The 17328-nt window shown below is 45.8% G+C and overlaps 1 protein-coding gene across 1 annotated transcript in view; it reads right to left on the bottom strand.

Moving 5' to 3' along the window:
• The window catches only part of LOC111965514 (rap guanine nucleotide exchange factor 2-like), a 149188-nt gene that overhangs the window by 49391 nt on the left and 82469 nt on the right, over positions 1-17328 (bottom strand). Inside the window, 1 exon segment of the mRNA XM_070444238.1 lies at positions 11844-11861. Within this exon segment, the coding sequence (XP_070300339.1) occupies positions 11844-11861 (18 nt within the window).

The raw sequence follows: 17328 nt of genomic DNA, 5'->3' as shown, positions 1-17328 counted from the left end.
AAACAGTGACACGTTATTCAACAGACTGAAAGCCAAACCAACAGCCTAAATTGGTCTTCTCAATCAAAGCAGAGGCTGTGGGTGCATGTGTGTATGCATGCATGTGTGTGTGTGTCTCTGTGTGTATACACGCAAGTGTGTGTGTGTGTGTGTGTGTGTGTGTGTGTGTGTGTGTGTGTGTGTGTGTGTGTGTGTGTGTGTGTGTGTAGCCCACACCCCCAATACATTCACACCCAAAATACCATTGTGAATGGGATGTCATTACAGTGTATCAAAGATGGCCGTCACATTTCATTAACTGGCTCAGTGCACAGAACTAAAATGATTCACCAGGTGGGCTAGAGCCAGAACCAGGCCACAAGCCCCTCATCTGGTCACAACCCCTCTGGACCCCCTTCAGCAGAGTACAGACACACAGAGTAGTGGACCCTGAATGGTGTTACAATGATGAAGATCTTATACAATTGCAGTCTGCAATGAACAAACTGAATGACATTCCTTGGCACTGTATTTAGTGGAAATATCATCTTACATGACTGAACACTGAATTGATACACATTAACTACAACTGCAGTCTGTAATGAACATCATTGATATTTAATGGCACTATAGAACATGGGGCAATGTTATTGTATTTTCATTTCATGAAGACAAAAATCAATGCTGCCTATAAACTGGGGCACAACGTTAGTCCTATTTGATAGGAATGCTGGGTGCAGAAATCAATGCTACCCTACAGACTAGCCTGAGATGGACGGCATTTCGAATGTATGGTGGAACAGACTGCCGATTCCACCCTGATGTAGACTTGCATGGTGGATAAACAGAACAAGAAGCGATTAGGGGCGGGACGATAACAGTACCGCGACACTCGTTAGTATCGTGGGCATGGAAACAAACCACAAACTAAAGTGGATTTAACTTCTTTAGGAAAACAGCCCAAATGTTGGAAACAAACATGTTGTCATCCACAAAACTGTACATACAGCAGTTTTTTTTTTAAATACCAAAGAGTGAGCTGCTTCGTGTTTTCATTTTTGCCATGGAATATATATTGCGATACTGGTATCACAGCCCTAGCAACGATGGGAGCTTCATCAATATTGGCGTGTGTGTTACCAGACGTTGGGAGTAGTACACACATGGTTGATAGCCACATGTCAATAGCAATATCCTTGCTGTATCCCTACCCACCCTCAACCTAGGTGGTGCACCTCCTCTCCTCTACCCCCCCACTGCTGTTGCTTCTATGCCCTCTCAACCCCACTCGCTCTCCTTCTCTCCTAATTGAGGTCACCATCTATCCATCCGTCAGTCAGTCAGTCATTCAAGGCAGCGTGCAACTCATTCCAGGAGCATGGGGGTTAAATGGCCCTCTGTTCATTGGCATGGCCATTTCGGAGAAAATGGATGCTAACAACAAAAACATCCGCAAACAAAAAAGAAAGCATCCAAAACACACAATTCATCTACATGTAGGCCCTGTGTGACCCTCCCTTCTGATCTAGATATTCTGGGAACAAATCTAAATAATGAAATCAGCTTTCCGGGGCAGAGCCCAAAATATTTACAATCAGATGGTCATGAGGGGATTAAAGCAGTAGCATCATCTAACACTAGAGCCACAACACTGCATTCATTTGTGCCTTCCATGGTGAGCAGATGTGGAGCTCGCTCCTCAAATTACACTGTAGACCTAATGACCTAGATAGCCGCACTGGCGGCTGCCCCGTGGATGTGAATGGAAGTGCTGTGCTGGCCGCGACTCAACCCAATTATACAGTACAGGGTGGACCGTGAAACTAGGTCTGGGACTGTCGGACTTGGATGAACTAGTCGGGGAGGCTATTCCTTCAACCTGGAGACTGTATAGAGGCTTAACCAAGGTAGATGACAAGGTAGAAAAATTGTGATGTTGGAGGACCAGATACGGCGGGCGCTATCCCAGAGTTCCCCCTGGCCAAAGACCTTGGCAGTGGGGGCTTCTCGCTTTCATGAGCTGGGCGAGTCAAGAGATTAAAGCCGTTTGTGCTAGGTGTCCGATTAAACGGGACGGATATTCTCTGCCGAGGCTTACTCGCCCTACCTTGTGATACTACTCTACTCTACACAGCTGGACCACATGTACTGACACACAACATGGCTGGCATGGCACAGAGATATGAGAGAGAGAAACAGTCTGACCAACCAACACACAAGACATCTATTATAATAGAACTTTGCTGCTGACAATCACCTAATAATCATATTGCAATCCAAAATCAATAAAAACTGGGGCATTGTCCAGAGCTTGTAAATGGACAGGAATTATACTGAACAAAAATATAAATAGCACCATTCAAGAATTTCAAAGATTTTACTGAATTACAGCTCATATGAGGAAATCAGTTAATTGAAATAAATAAATTAGGCCCTAATCTATGGATTTCACAACTGGGAATACAGATATGCATCTGTTGGTTACCTTAAAAGAAAAGGGCCTCACAATGGGTCTAAGGATCTTGTTACTGTATTTCTGTGCATTCAAATTGCCATCGATAAAATGCAATTGTGTTCGTTGTCCGTAACTTATGCCTGCCCATACCATAACCCCACCGCCTCCATGGGGCACTCTGTTTACAACGTTGACATCAGCAAACCGCACACCCACATGACGCCATACACGTGGTCTGCGGTTGTGAGGTCGGTTGGATGTACTGCCAAATTCTCTAAAATGATGTTGAGGCGGTTTATGTTATTCTCTGGCAACAGCTTTGGTGGGCATTCCTGCAGTCAGCATGCCAATTCCACGCTCCCTCAAAACACAAACTGTTGTGTGACAAAAATGCACATTTTAGAGAGGCCTTTTATTGTCCCCAGTACAAGGGGCACCTGTGTAATGATCATGCTGTTTAATCAGCTCCTTGATATGCCACACCTGTCAGGTGGATGGATTATCTTGGCAAAGGAGAAATGCTCACTAACGGTGATGGAAACAAATTTGTGCACAGAATGTGAGAGAAATAAGCTTTTTGTGCTTATGGAACATTTATGGGATCTTTTATTTCAGCTCATGAAACCAACACTTCACATGTGTTTATATTTTTGTTCATTGTATATTACACACAGAGACCGGTAGAGAGAGAGACCGGTAGAGAGCGAGACCGGTAGAGAGCGAGACCGGTAGAGAGAGACCGGTAGAGAGAGACAGTGACAGAGGTAGAGAGAGACAGTGACAGAGGTAGAGAGAGACCGGTAGAGAGAGACCGGTAGAGAGAGACAGTGACAGAGGTTAGAGAAGACATGACAGAGGTTAGAGAGAGAGACCGGTAGAGAGCGAGACCGGGTAAGAGAGACAACCCCGTTGAGAGAGAGACCGGTAGAGAGAGAGACCGGTAGAGAGAGAGACCGGTAGAGAGAGAGACCAGTAGAGAGAGAGACCGGTAGAGAGAGAGACCGGTAGAGAGAGAGACCGGTAGAGAGAGACAGTGACAGAGGTAGAGAGACAGGTAGAGGGAGAGAGAAGCAAATAGATGCACTAACTCATAATAGCCGTGCTACTATGACAACCACCTACTACCTCTCACTGTTCCACTAATTAATATGTATATTATATTAATATTACAAACTAGCCTACTTCTTGCATGCTGAGGAGGAGATACAGGGAGGGGGAGAGAGGAGAGAGAGAGAGAGAAAGAGGAGAGAGTGACAGAGGTAGAGATAAACCGGTAGAGAGCGAGAGAGAGAGAAGCAAATAGATGCACTAACTCATAATAGCCGTGCTACTATGACAACCACCTACTCTCACTAAATAGACATGCAATTTCCACATATTAGTCATGGGCATGATGTCACTGCTCCAGAAATATGATACTTATGTTTGTGGTCTCCCACTGTTCCACTAAATAATATGTCCATTATATTAATATTACAAACTAGCCTACTTCTTGCTTGCTGAGGAGATAATGGTAGGGAGGGAGGTGAGAGATGGAAAGAAAGAGGATAGAGAGAGAGAGAAGGCTAAATCTGTGTGCTTGATAGATGTAACTTATCCTCCCCAATCTGTCTATCTCTGTGATTTACAGCTAGGCAGGAGGCCTCGGAGGGTTGATTGATGCCAGCGGTTGCTGACAGCTGATCAATTCACCTACAGCTCAAGTGCAGATCGCTCAGTAGCCTACAAATGTCTGCCTGATCGCTGTCTCTAGTCTGGCTGTCACTACTAGCACCATGGACAGCAGCCCAAACGAGGGCTGCCCCATCAACCCGCACATCACAACACACTAACCTTGCAAAAACGAATCTACGATACCTGTAGGCTACTGCATTTGCACAAGACGTTGGCTTACCTTTTTTTTCTAGGGGCACATCATGCAGAAAGATGCAATCAAAGTATTGTATCCTAAGTGCATCATAAAAATGTATGAGGAACACAGACACTCTGGAGTCATGGTCGTTAACCATTCCACCCTGCCTTGCAACGAGAGACTGACAGCGAGCACATGGCGACTAGCCTACACCACTACTGCTTATAAATAAAGGTTGTGATTCAATGTGTCCATGCTCCGGTCTTGCGCTGGGTTATAGTGGGCTGGGCCCTGCATATTCATTAATCTTGGCGCGGCTCGAAAGAAACCCGATGCGCAGCCATTATAGGGTAATAATCATATCCAGAGAGTGGGTCATAGAGCAAAATAAATGTGCACGTCGATACTTACCAGGTTTTTATCGTGCTGGCTCGGGACTCCATGGCTGGCTGATGCTGCTAATGGTTTCATAATGACACAATATACGCTGGGCTAAAATGTAACATTCTTTATCCAGCTATCTATACCGCAGCGCGCCTCTCCCCCATCGTCCTCTCCTCTCGACTATCCACCGGGCTCTCGCTCTCTCTCTCTGGGAAGAGAGGGGGTGATGCTCAGGGAGTATCCGCCGAAGCTGGCCACGGTTTCAGACGCACCAGCAGCCTGTATTGGGGGTTAACTCCAGCGAGAGGACAGCCCAGCCTGCACAGCCCCAGCTATGGTCTGCCAACGCAAGGATGCAAAAAAGGAAAGAGGGTGACTACCCAAGAGGATGCTGGTCGTGCCTTCTTTCTTTTGATACCGATGCCAACTAGGTAGATTCCTCCTCCAATGAGCTCTGGTGTGTGGATCATAAAGCCGAAAAAAAAAGAAGAAACTGGCTAAAATGGCTGACAGCACTTTCACTCATGTTCGCTCCCTCATCCTACCTCTCATTTTCTCCCTCCCCTCCCTGCTCTGCTCTCTGTCGATGGTAGGCTGGCTGTATACACACGCGCGCACATCCACTGGCTGTACACACACGCACCGACTCGCTCACTAGGCTTTAGATTAGTCTGAAATGTAGGAGCCACCGCCTCCATGATGCTTTGTTAACACTACTCCTGGTTCATTTGTCGACCAAAGCAGGGGGACGGGTATGTGTCAGTGTGTGTATTGGGGAGGGGTGAACGGGGGATTGAATAGGGACCTCCCTCACTGAGGCTGAGAGAGCAGCCGCTGGTGCCTGCTGTTCTACACCCACAGTCTACACAGCTTAAAAAGAGGAGAGAGGGATAGAGTAACAGAGAAAAGGACAGACTGAGGGAGGGGTGGATGTAGGGAGAGGAATAAGGATGAATAGGCTAGCTAGAAACAGATAATAAACAGAAAATAGTCAGACGATAGAGGATGCAAAGGAGAGCAACACACAGAAATCAAAAGGGGTCAATGGAGAGAGAGAGAGGAGCCCAGAGAGAGTAATGCCATTATCACTCTCACTTCAGCAGTCAACCACGGCTGCAGCCAGTTGGCATGGCAACGGAACCAGGGAAAGCCATTTCCTGGGCAGAGAGAGAGGAGAGGAAAGGAGGGCCCTATTCAGACAGCAGGTAATAAAACAAAAGAGGAATATGGATTTGGAGACAAATGGTGTTGCTTTGAATCACTTTAAATCAGTATGACAATGTCACCGCTGGAGTATAGTAACCACGGCAACTGAGCATGACCTGCCCCCGCGGGGCGTTTGTTGGTTGCTGTGGCGACAGAAGCATAGGGACACAACAACATTTAGGGAGTGTGTGAGAGCGAGAGCGAGAAGAGGGCACACATTTGTGTCAGAGAGAGTAGCAGTCTGGTCACCGACCCCCCCCATCACATTACAGACAGGGCTGTGGTATCCCATTGCAGACAGGGCTGTGGTATCCCATTGCAGACAGGGCTGTGGTATCCCATTGCAGACAGGGCTGTGGTATCCATTGAGACAGGGCTGTTGGTATCCCATTGCAGACAGGGCTGTGGTATCCCATTGCAGACAGGGCTGTGGTATCCCATTGCAGACAGGGCTGTGGTATCCATTGCAGACAGGCTGTGATCCGCATGTACAGACAGGGCTGTGGTATCCCATTACAGACAGGGCTGTGGTATCCCATTACAGACAGGGCTGTGGTATCACATTACAGACAGGGCTGTGGTATCACATTACAGACAGGGCTGTGGTATCACATTACAGACAGGGCTGTGGTATCACATTACAGACAGAACTGATAGAGCCATCAAATGACCACACGTGCAGTATGCCTGGTGTGTGTGTGTATATACTGTATGCATGCACGTAGAGTATGTACATGGAGTGTATAACTGTGTGTGTCCAGGGTACACCCATACCCGAGGAAGGCTTCTGGTTATTGGAAACACAAAAAGCCCAAGTCAAATATGAGGCCAATGGGCCAGGCTTGCTGACGGACACTGAGATGTGAGAAGAACAGTGCTTTCAATGATAATGCACAGGGAACAATGGCTTAAATGGTATTTCAAGGCCACGTCCCAAATGTATGTATTCCCTACATAGTCTGTATAGTCCCTGGTCAAATGTAGAACACTGTATAGGGAACAGGGTTGGAGCTGAGCTGATAGTTTCAAATTGCACAATAAGAAACTGCCAATTTGGGCAAATAGGAAAACCCAGTGGTGTCCCTACAATGACAGTCAAAACAAAAGCGCTTTCTTACACAAACAGAATATGTGTTGTCACCGTGCTGCCTTTCTCCAACATCAGATTTCCTTCCATTAGCAAGTGATCTATGGTGGTTCTTGTTATTGCAGGGTTGGATAGGAAAACTAATTCTGATCAAAACTATATATATAGCAAACAGACATATATACAGTATGTCCATATATGGCTCTGATGCAGATCAATCTAGGGTCAACAGAATAGTAAACGCTACATTTGCATGTTGAGTGTATTGAGTCATTCTGGAAAGGGCTATTTGTTCACGCACACATTGTATAGTTATTACATTAAGAGAATACGTCGAAAGCAGGGGTTGTATTTATTATTGGCCGGTCTCTAGCCAACCAATAGGACATGAATCCCGTCATTCTCTCCAGCCCCCACGCGATGATGTAATGCATCGCCAAGCTCAGGTGCTTTCTTCTGGTGCTGATGGCTCGGTCATTAGCGTTGTTGGCAACAATCGCCAGGGGCACTGGGGCGTCATTATATCATTACATCACTGTGGTGGGGATCGAGTCTGGGGACAAGAGCCAGACACTCTCGGTCACCCTTTAATGGCATCCTATTCCATACATAGTGCACTAGCTACTTTTGACCACGACTACTTTTAGTGCACTATGTAGGGAACAGGGTGCCATATGGGATGTAGACTATGGGGTTGACATTCTGCTGAACAATCTCAATCTAAATACAAAGGAAAGGCAGGGGCGCATTGATTGTAGATGATTGTGACACTGATGTGACAGTGCTAATGGACCGTAACATTAATGCAGTCACAGATTCAGTTGAGGGGGGCGGTGAGCCTTTCGACGTCAGACATTTCTAATGGTCCCTGCTAACCACTATGGCTATAAGTATGTTCCATGCATTATGGGCTTGGATCATGTGATGCTGATTGCCTGCTGATGCATAGCATTTGGGTCGTAAAAAGCTCATTACCACGGTAAGGAAGATAAAAGCAAACAGACACTCTCATACAGTATGTACAGAGACATGCTGTAGGGGGACATACAAAGCTCATAAGCTTTTTTTCCCTTAATGTGGCTTTTTCAGTTGAAGCATTTACAGTCAGTTGTATCATTAACAATGTGCACACTGACAAACATTTTTGGAAAAGTAGCCTTTATTTTTTTTTCTCTTCATGATGAGTAAGTGTTTCAGACTTTTACTTCCCCATTCAGACAGTACAGTAGCTGGTCATACTACCAGTACAAAGACGAGTCTCCTCAGCTAAAACTCTCCTTTCTACCCAGTCAACGTCTTTTCTACAAGTCAAGTGCCAGTCAAAGCCAGTACAGACACTGCCAGCCAAACACTAAAAATACACATTTCAAAGGATAACCAATGCAAATGCTCTTATCACTGAATAACATTGGCTACTTAAGAAATAGAGAAATAGCATATAAGACTAGATCTGTTACGGCTGGCTTTAAATCTAAGGCTTAGCTTGACTGTCGTTTTGCAAATGGTTGATTACTCCAACTAATAAAAAACCTTGCTAACAACCGGTTAGCGATTAGCATCCGTCAAACTAACAAAAGCGTCTAGAACGGATGCTACCACACTGCCAGTATCGATCTTGACGTTGCAATTTCTACAGTACATTATGCATGCTACCTTAGCTAATTAGCATGCATGAGAAACAGTCTTGAGCCTTGTTAAATAGCAGACTGTGCATATCAATAAAGGGGCCAGGCCTGTGACTTACAGGGGGAAAAAGGATGAATACACCGCTACCGTCTGCTCCTCTAGGGTTGACTTCCTGTCAGAGAACAGAAGAGGCGCATGCTTCTTTCCTGACTACTGTTCCCACGCCACCTGTGCCAGTTCAAGAGGTGTCAGGGTATTGTGCTGCTCTTGGCACGCGTTGGCAGGTGTTGGCGCGGGCTCCGTTTCCTTTTCCGGGCAGGAAGTGGAGAGGATTTCCTAGCCAAACACGGAAAGGAGTGGCCCACTAGGATATGAGGGGAGGGGAGGAGAGGAAGAGGCTTTTGAAACAATAGTCCAAGACTCCTCCCAAGATGTAGGGCAAGTTAGCAGGAGAAAAACATTCAGAAGGATAGGAGTAGACACCCCTGTCTTTACTAAGATGTGTGTTAGGAACACACTAACGTGTTCGGACATTGAACAGATACACTCAGTCCGCAAAATTGATGAAAGTGGATCTGAGCATTGTGCAAATAAGATCAACAGTGACTTGTGTTTAACCCTACAAATGAACAGGGCTTGGTGAAGACCACCAAATATTAGGAAAGGGAAAGGGGGATACCTAGTGAGTTGTACAACTGAATGCATTCAACTGAAATGTGTCTTCCACATTTAACCCAACCCCTCTGAATCAGACCAACAGTGACTTGTGTTTAACCCTACAAATGAACAGGACTTGGTGAAGACCAGCAAATATTAAACCTACAATGACTTGTGTTTAACCCTACAAATGAACAGAACTTGGTAAAGACCACCAAATACTATACTACACCATTAGATCAGCAACAAAACATTTCATCTTTGCTGTGTGTGACTGTGTGTGACCTACCGAGGGACTACATGAGATTGAGTAAGGAGATGAAGAGTATCGAGACAGTAATCCTTTAACCCGATTTGGAACTATGGAAGGTCACCAACTATGACTTGATAACACTCTGTCACCGACTATCTTAAGGTAAGCCAGGCACCATGTCTCCCACACCTTTCCCCAGTCTCCCTGATAGGAAACAGGAATATGAAAAAGAGAGGAGGGAAAGCGTACACACTGTCCCAGCCAGGCATACCCTGCTTGTGACAACAGGACAGCCATGATGTCATTGTCCAATGTTGACAGAGACAGGGACAGTGAGAGAGATTAGATGGCCTGATATCACCCCCACTAGAGCGCATTTCCCTCCACGGGCCTACTTTTCTTTCTACTGATCTTCAAATGTCTAAGTATAGTAAAGAAAAGGAAAGAAAATGAAGATGAAATGAGAGAAGGAAAAAATAAAAGTTTTTTCTCTGGTCAGTCCCTGGTTGGTCATTACAGTAGTCCATGGATCTGTCTCTGGTCAGTCCCTGGTTGGTCATTACAGTAGTCCATGGATCTGTCTCTGTCAGTCCCTGGTTGTCATTAAAGTAGTACATGGATCTGTCTGTCTCCCTGGTCAGTCCCTGGTTGGTCATTAAAGTAGTCCATGGATCTGCTCTGGTCAGTCCTGGTTGGTCATTAAGTAGTCCATGATCTGTCTCTGGTCAGTCCTGGTTGGTCATTACAGTAGTCCATGGATCTGTCTCTGGTCAGTCCCTGGTTGGTCATTACAGTAGTCCATGGATCTTCTCTGTCAGTCCCTGGTTGGTCATTACAGTAGTCCAGGATCGTCTCTGGTCAGTCCCTGGTTGGTCATTAAAGTAGTACATGGATCTGTCTGTCCCTGGTCAGTCCCTGGTTGGTCATTAAAAGTAGTCCATGGATCTGTCTCTGGTCAGTCCCTGGTTGGTCATTACAGTAGTCCATGGATCTGTCTCTGGTCAAAGTCCTGGTTGGTCATTACAGTAGTCCATGGATCTGTCTCTGGTCAGTCCCTGGTTGGTCATTACAGTAGTCCATGGATCTGTCTCTGTGATAGTGTAAATCCTTTAAACCTGAGGCTCGTGTCCGTGCAGCAGCTGAACCTAGGTACAGAACAGAACAGGCCTTCACAAAAAACAGCTCTAAAAGTAAGACCCCTGCTTTTCCACGGGCGTGTCTGTCTAACAGGTTAGTCTCACTCCTCTCTTTCTTTTGGGCCCGGCTCAGCTAGCTCCTATTCTTCACCCTCTCCAATCCGATTCCGTCCGGCGCAGGTTCATGTATGTAATCAACACAGCAATGTTCACACATTACAATTAGAACTGTTCAGACAGTGCACTAGAAAATATATATTTTTGTCAAAGTTCACAAACCCAATTATTAGTTTGGATTGAATCAGGAGCTTGTATGTGACAATAAAACATCTTGGGGGGGTTCTTGTTGTTCTCCAAACCCACTAATGACGTTGTTCAGCGGATGAGATTAGATGTTCCTCCAACAGCTAAATTACACTCATTATATCATTTCATAATCCTTAAGAGGTACGGCAATCATGGTTATCATACTCACTGTAGGCTATGTGATTACCTGTAGGCTACGTGACCAGATTCCATTTATGCTTTTTATCTCTAACTCAGGGTTCCCAAACTTTCACTCAGGCCCTCCTTCCAGCATTGGGGAACATCTCTATTCATGTTGCCATGTCTAACGTGTATTCATGTGATATTTGAGTGACTTGAATGTTACTACAACATCTATGGGCTAAAAAAAACTTTAGCTGACATGGGCTAGTTGATCTGGACATTTCTGACAAGTTATAAATAGCTCTCTAATGTATGCAATGACTGACATGACAAGAGGAAAACTGATGATGCACTACCCAATTTAGAAATTGCACCTCGTGCATTCTACTATTACAACTTTCAAGAGTCAGTTGAAAGCCAGACTTTTTTTTAAAGGGCCACACAGTTTGGGAACCACTGCTCTAACTGAACATATTTACATTTGCTATCCACATCAGGATAGTTGAGTCATTTTCAGATGTGACATTGTGAAGCTCTTTACAACCACAATAGCTTTTCAATTCATGCCCCAATAATATAGCTAGTATATAGCAATATAGCACATTTTTTGCCCAATGCATTTGACTTTTAGGGGTAAAGGGGAAAAACACCTTTATCATTTCAGACACCATCAAACAAAAGGTCTGTCTGAGTGTCTGTAATTAAAAAGTAAAACTACCTACAGTCATGAGTGAGACAGACACCCACCCTCACCCACACTGTGTTGACAGATACAGTACCTGAGCTTTAATGCATTTCTGGGAGCATTCAGGATGAAATGAAAAGCATGAAAAGAAGAAGCAGAGGAAGATGAGTGTTATCAAACATGTCACATGTCACTCAGGGATGAAGAGAGAGAATTAGGCCTGAAGCTTCAGCAGCTGTAATGAGCGGCTGTTAAAAAGCCTTACTCTGCACCAGTTGGGCAGGGTAGGTTTAGAAATACACAAACATGTACATTATTCATTGAGCCAAACACTCCCATCCTCCTTTTCCTGTTTCACCTGACAACTGAGGAGCTAGCTGAAGAAACTCTTTCACTGGTTGGGCATAAAAGAGACCGTATACACCAAGACTCAATCAGCCTCAAAACACACACACACACACACACACACACACACGAGAAAAGGCAAGAAACCCCTTATTGCATTCAGCGAATGCCCATATTGTGAGACAAAACGGTTTCGGGAATCATTAAAAGCAATAACTTTGGTCAACTCTGGGGAGTTTACATTTTATAAAGAAACAATTAACACCAATCACGGACGCAAATGAGCACATGGTTGGTTGGATACTAAGATGGAGGTGGGAGGGGAGGTTGAACTGAGGGGCATTGATTCGATGAGGCTGCCGCCGGCCACGTGCGTTGCACCATGGTAATTAGGGAACAGCTGCTCAGGGCCTCGACAAGAACCTGGCGGCCACTGGGCAGACCCCGAAGAAAGAGATTACTCATCCGTTCTGGTGGCGATGGAAAGATTCTAAGATCGAGAGTGATGAAGAAACATTTAGAAAGAGAAACACCATTAGAGATAAAACTTCCATCCAAAGGCCTCCCGTGTGGTGCAGTGGTCTAAGGCACAGCATCACAGTGCTCTGTGCCACTAGAGATTCTGGGTTTGAGTCCAGGCTCTGTCGCAGCCGGCCGCGACCGGGAGACCAATAGGGCGGCGCACAATTGGCCCAGTGTTGTCCGGGTTAGAGGAGGGTTTGGCCGGCAGGGATGTCCTTGTCCCATCGCGCACTACTGACTCCTGTGGCGGGCCGGGAGCAGTGCACTCTGAAACGATCGCCAGGTACACGGTGTTTCCTCCGACACATTGGTGCAGCTGGATTCAAGGTTAAGTGGGCATTGTGTGAAGACGCAGTGCTGCTTGGTTGGGTTTCGGAGGACACACGGCTCTCAACCTTAGGCTATCGCGAGTCGGTACGGGAGCTGCAGCGATGAGACAACACTAACTGCCAATTGGATACCACAAAATTTGGGAGAAAAAGGGTAAAAGTAACAACAAAAAAACATCTAACCACACTGTTGACAGACTCATTAAAATGGACATGAATTACATCATATCATGACAGAGAGAGAGGGAGAAAAATAGGATAAAGAAAGCCAGACTGAATAGGAGTTGACCATTCTGAGGACAGAACAAGGGGGTCAGTCAGTGTAGCCGATCTCGTCTGAGCGCGTGCGTGCGGCGTGTGATGCATTCTAAGATATCAGTTTGCCTAACCCACAATGGACAACCATTTTTAAGGATGTTTTACTGCATCTTCATTTGGAACTTGTCCTTTATCATGGCCAGTGTTTCAGTAGCTACTAGCCTTAGCCTCATGTCACTGCCAGGATTCTAGGCTTTTCATTTGGAGCATTTTTGCATTCTGGGATTTCTGAGGTAAAATAAATGTCTGCAAGTGGTAACAATCCTTTATTTCCTCAGCTACTTGCCCTGGGGAGCGTCTTTTTAAAGGGAAGACCAGGACATTGAGCTACACACAGAACCACTAGTCCCAAGGAGACCACCAGTGCTAGGTTAGCACGCCATTGGCAATATCCCAGTTACAATTTTGTAGGACATAGTAGATGTTGGTCACATCCCATCACATCAGGTCCACTGTTGGGGGAACAAAGGCTTGGCACTCTCTTTGCCTGGAGGGCCTTCAATTGTGATGGACCACACTGAGGGAATGCCCATACTTAAGAGGATCCTATATATTGCACATTATAAAGCAAATTCCTATCAACCTAAGGATATATTTAAGAAGAACATTTGAAAGTAGGGATAGAGCAGATTGATTAGGAAAGACAGATGCCTTAAATGAAAGGCCCCTTGTATTAAAGGGGTTATCCAAACAAAATAAAATGTCCTTACAATAGACAAGACCAATGTCCCCGTAATACACACGCTGTCTACCAAGTCAGATTTTAAGGGCCTTAAATGTGAGTGAATCCTTTAGCTTCCTACGCTGCTCTCTCTCTATCCCCACGTCAAACGTTTCTCCCTGCAGCATTTTTCACCTCTAAATGCACCTTAGGGTTTGGGAGGAAAATCAAGTCTCATCTGAAGTTATTCCCTCTGCACTACTGTGCTTAAAGCGCACTCCACCAACGGCCATTTGGGACTACTTGTTACCATGGCACTAAGTATTCTTCCCACAGAGTCTCTGCGGAGAACTAGAATTTTGTGACAGGCGACGTCAGGCCATGAGAAAGTTCAGGGTGCGTTTTTATGTCAGAGTCAACGTAAAATTAGGGGGTGGTTTGGAAGGGTTGGATGATGTCTGCCGTGTTTCTGCTTTGTACGGCAAACCCAGATTATTCCATGGTATTTCAAACAAGCCAGGGTACTCTTGTCGACACCATCCCTTGAGAATGCCAGGAATGGGAGGAATGGACTGAAATAGGGCAGAACTGACGCTTAGGGAAAATAACAACATGGCCCAAGGGATGTGTTCACATCAGTAGTTAACATTTAGTGCACTTCCATGGGTTCCCTTAAATAGCAATATGGGGTGCGTTCACATAATTGTTATGTATGTACAGAGTGCAAAAAACATTAAGAACACCTTACTAATATTGAGTTGCATCCCCTTTTCAGAACAGCCTCAATTCGTTGGGGCATGGACTCTACAAGGTGTCCAAAGCATTCCACAGGGATGCTGGCTCATGTCGACTCCAATGCTTCCCACAGTTTTGTTAAGTTGGCTGGATGTCCTGGATTATTTTTGATACACATGGGAAACTGTCGAACGTGAAAAACCCAGCAGCTTTCCAGTTCTTGACACAAATCGGTGAGCCTGGCAAATACTACCATACCCCGTTCAAAGGCACTTTAAATATTTAGTCTTGCCCATTCACCCATTGAATGGCACACAATCCATGTCTCAAGGCTTAAAAATCCTTGTGGTTGTAACAGGTGACGTCAATAAGGGATCATAGCTTTCACCTGGTCAGTCTGTCAAGGAAAGAGCAGGTGTTCCTAATGTTTTGTAAGTGAACACTTCATTATAGTTAATATGGGTTCCCATGAACAAGGCACACTTTAGGACCCCTCTCAGGCACTGCTGTGGCCACCTCAGTGGACTGTGGACTGTTCCATTGGAAAATAAGAGACCTACCGTCTCCACACATGCTGCCCTTTTAGAATGTGGGGGGTGGGCAGCTATGGGACCACATGATGAAAAGGGCCCCTGTTCCGTTTTCCACATTGACTGCTCTTTTCTCCCTTCACTCTCTTCCCTCCTTTCCAGTCCTCCTCTTGCTGATTTCCCTGGAGAAACTAACTGGTTCTACATCAACTCCTGATGGGTGAGTCAATACAGTGTGTCCCTTCAACTACATGCAGGGAACTCCTTGAGCTATACTGCGTAGAATCACAGCCACCCTGACAGACGGCGTAGAATAACAACCACCCTGACAGACGGCGTAGAATAACAACCACCCTGACAGACGGCGTAGAATAACAACCACCCTGGTGTACCGTTATTAGGGGCCTGGTCTGTGTAGCTACTATGTTGTATTACCTTCTAGACTTAGTCTTAAGGTCTGTGTGTCTTTTAGTTATTGTACCTTGCTATACCTACTAGTGTGTACTTGTAGCTGTCTGTGTAACCTATTGTTTGGCTTTGCTTGAGGTCTGTTAGTTATGTTGTTTGTCAAAGTATTGTGTTTGGCTGTAGGCTTGCTGTGCCTTGTTATCACCGAGTATTATAATTCTCCTCACTGGCTACTGTTCTCAAACGCATTGTTCAATGCTGTGCACGCTTTTGCTGTAGGCTATTATATATTTTTCTTGCACCGTCACTGTTAGACCTTATAAAGGCTTAACCTCCTGTGTAGTCATTTTGGACCCTTTCTCTCTAGAAGAGTGTCCCTTGTGAAACACCATCTTTCCTAATACCCTTGACTTATACTCAATGTGCATGTCTCCTTCACTCATTACCCAAGTGCTATTTTGTGTCCTATTGCTCAAGTCTGTGTCGGGTGGTTGTTATTCTACGCGTCTGTCAGGGTGGTTGTTATTCTACGCGTTCTGTCAGGGTGGTTGTGATTCTACGCGTCTGTCAGGGTGGTTGTTTATTCTACGCCGTCTGTCAGGGTGGTTTGTGATTCTACGCCGTCTGTCAGGGTGGTTGTTATTCTACGCGTCTGTCAGGGTGGTTGTGATTCTACGCGTCTGTCAGGGTGGTTGTTATTCTAACGCCGTCTGTCAGGGTGGTTGTTTATTTGCTAGCAGTCTGTCAGGGGTGGTTGTTATTCTACCGCCGTCTGTCAGGGTGGCTGTGATTCTACGCCGTCTGTCAGGGTGGTTGTGATTTACGCCGTCTGTCAGCGGTGGCTGTGATTCTACGCGTCTGTCAGGGTGGCTGTTATTCTACGCAGTTGTCAGGGTGGTTTGTTATTCTACGCGTCTGTCAGGGGTGGCTGTTATTCTACGCCGTCTGTCAGGGTGGTTGTTATTCTACGCGCGTCTGTCAGGTGGTTTGTTATTCTACGCCGTCTGTCAGGGTGGTTGTTATTCTACGCGTCTGTCAGGTGTGTATTCTACGCGTCTGTCAGGGTGGTTGTGATTCTACGGCGTCTGTAGGGTGGGTTGTTATTCTACGCAGTCTGTCAGGGTGGCTGTTATTCTACGCAGTCTGTCAGGGTGGTTGTTATTCTACGCCGTCTGTCAGGGTGGTTGTTATTCTACGCCGTCTGTCAGGGTGGTTGTTATTCTACGCCGTCTGTCAGGGTGGTTGTTTTCTACGCCGTCTGTCAGGGTGGTTGTTATTCTACGCAGTCTGTCAGGGTGGTTGTTATTCTACGCCGTCTGTCAGGGTGGTTGTTATTCTACGCCGTTTGTCAGGGTGGTTGTTATTCTACGCAGTTCTGTCAGGGTGGTTGTTATTTCTACGCCGTCTGTCAGGGTGGTTGTTATTCTACGCCGTCTGTCAGGGTGGTTGTTATTCTACGCCGTCTGTCCGGGTGGCTGTGATTCTACGCCGTCTGTCAGGGTGGTTGTTATTCTACGCCGTCTGTCAGGGTGGTTGTTATTCTACGCGCGTCTGTCAGGGTGGTTGTTATTCTACGCCGTCTGTCAGGGTGGTTGTTATTCTACGCCGTCTGTCGGGTGGTTGTTATTCCGCCGTCTGTCAGGGTGGTTGTTATTCTACGCCGTCTGTCAGGGTGGCTGTGATTCTACGCAGTATAGCTCAAGGAGTTCCCTGCATGTAGTTGAAGGGACA

The sequence above is a fragment of the Salvelinus sp. IW2-2015 genome, linkage group LG6.2 (genome assembly GCF_002910315.2).
Source record: "Salvelinus sp. IW2-2015 linkage group LG6.2, ASM291031v2, whole genome shotgun sequence".
In the NCBI taxonomy this organism is placed as follows: domain Eukaryota; kingdom Metazoa; phylum Chordata; class Actinopteri; order Salmoniformes; family Salmonidae; genus Salvelinus; species Salvelinus sp. IW2-2015.
The sequence above is the reverse complement of the archived record's forward strand: the minus strand, read 5'-3'. Positions and strand labels throughout refer to the sequence as shown.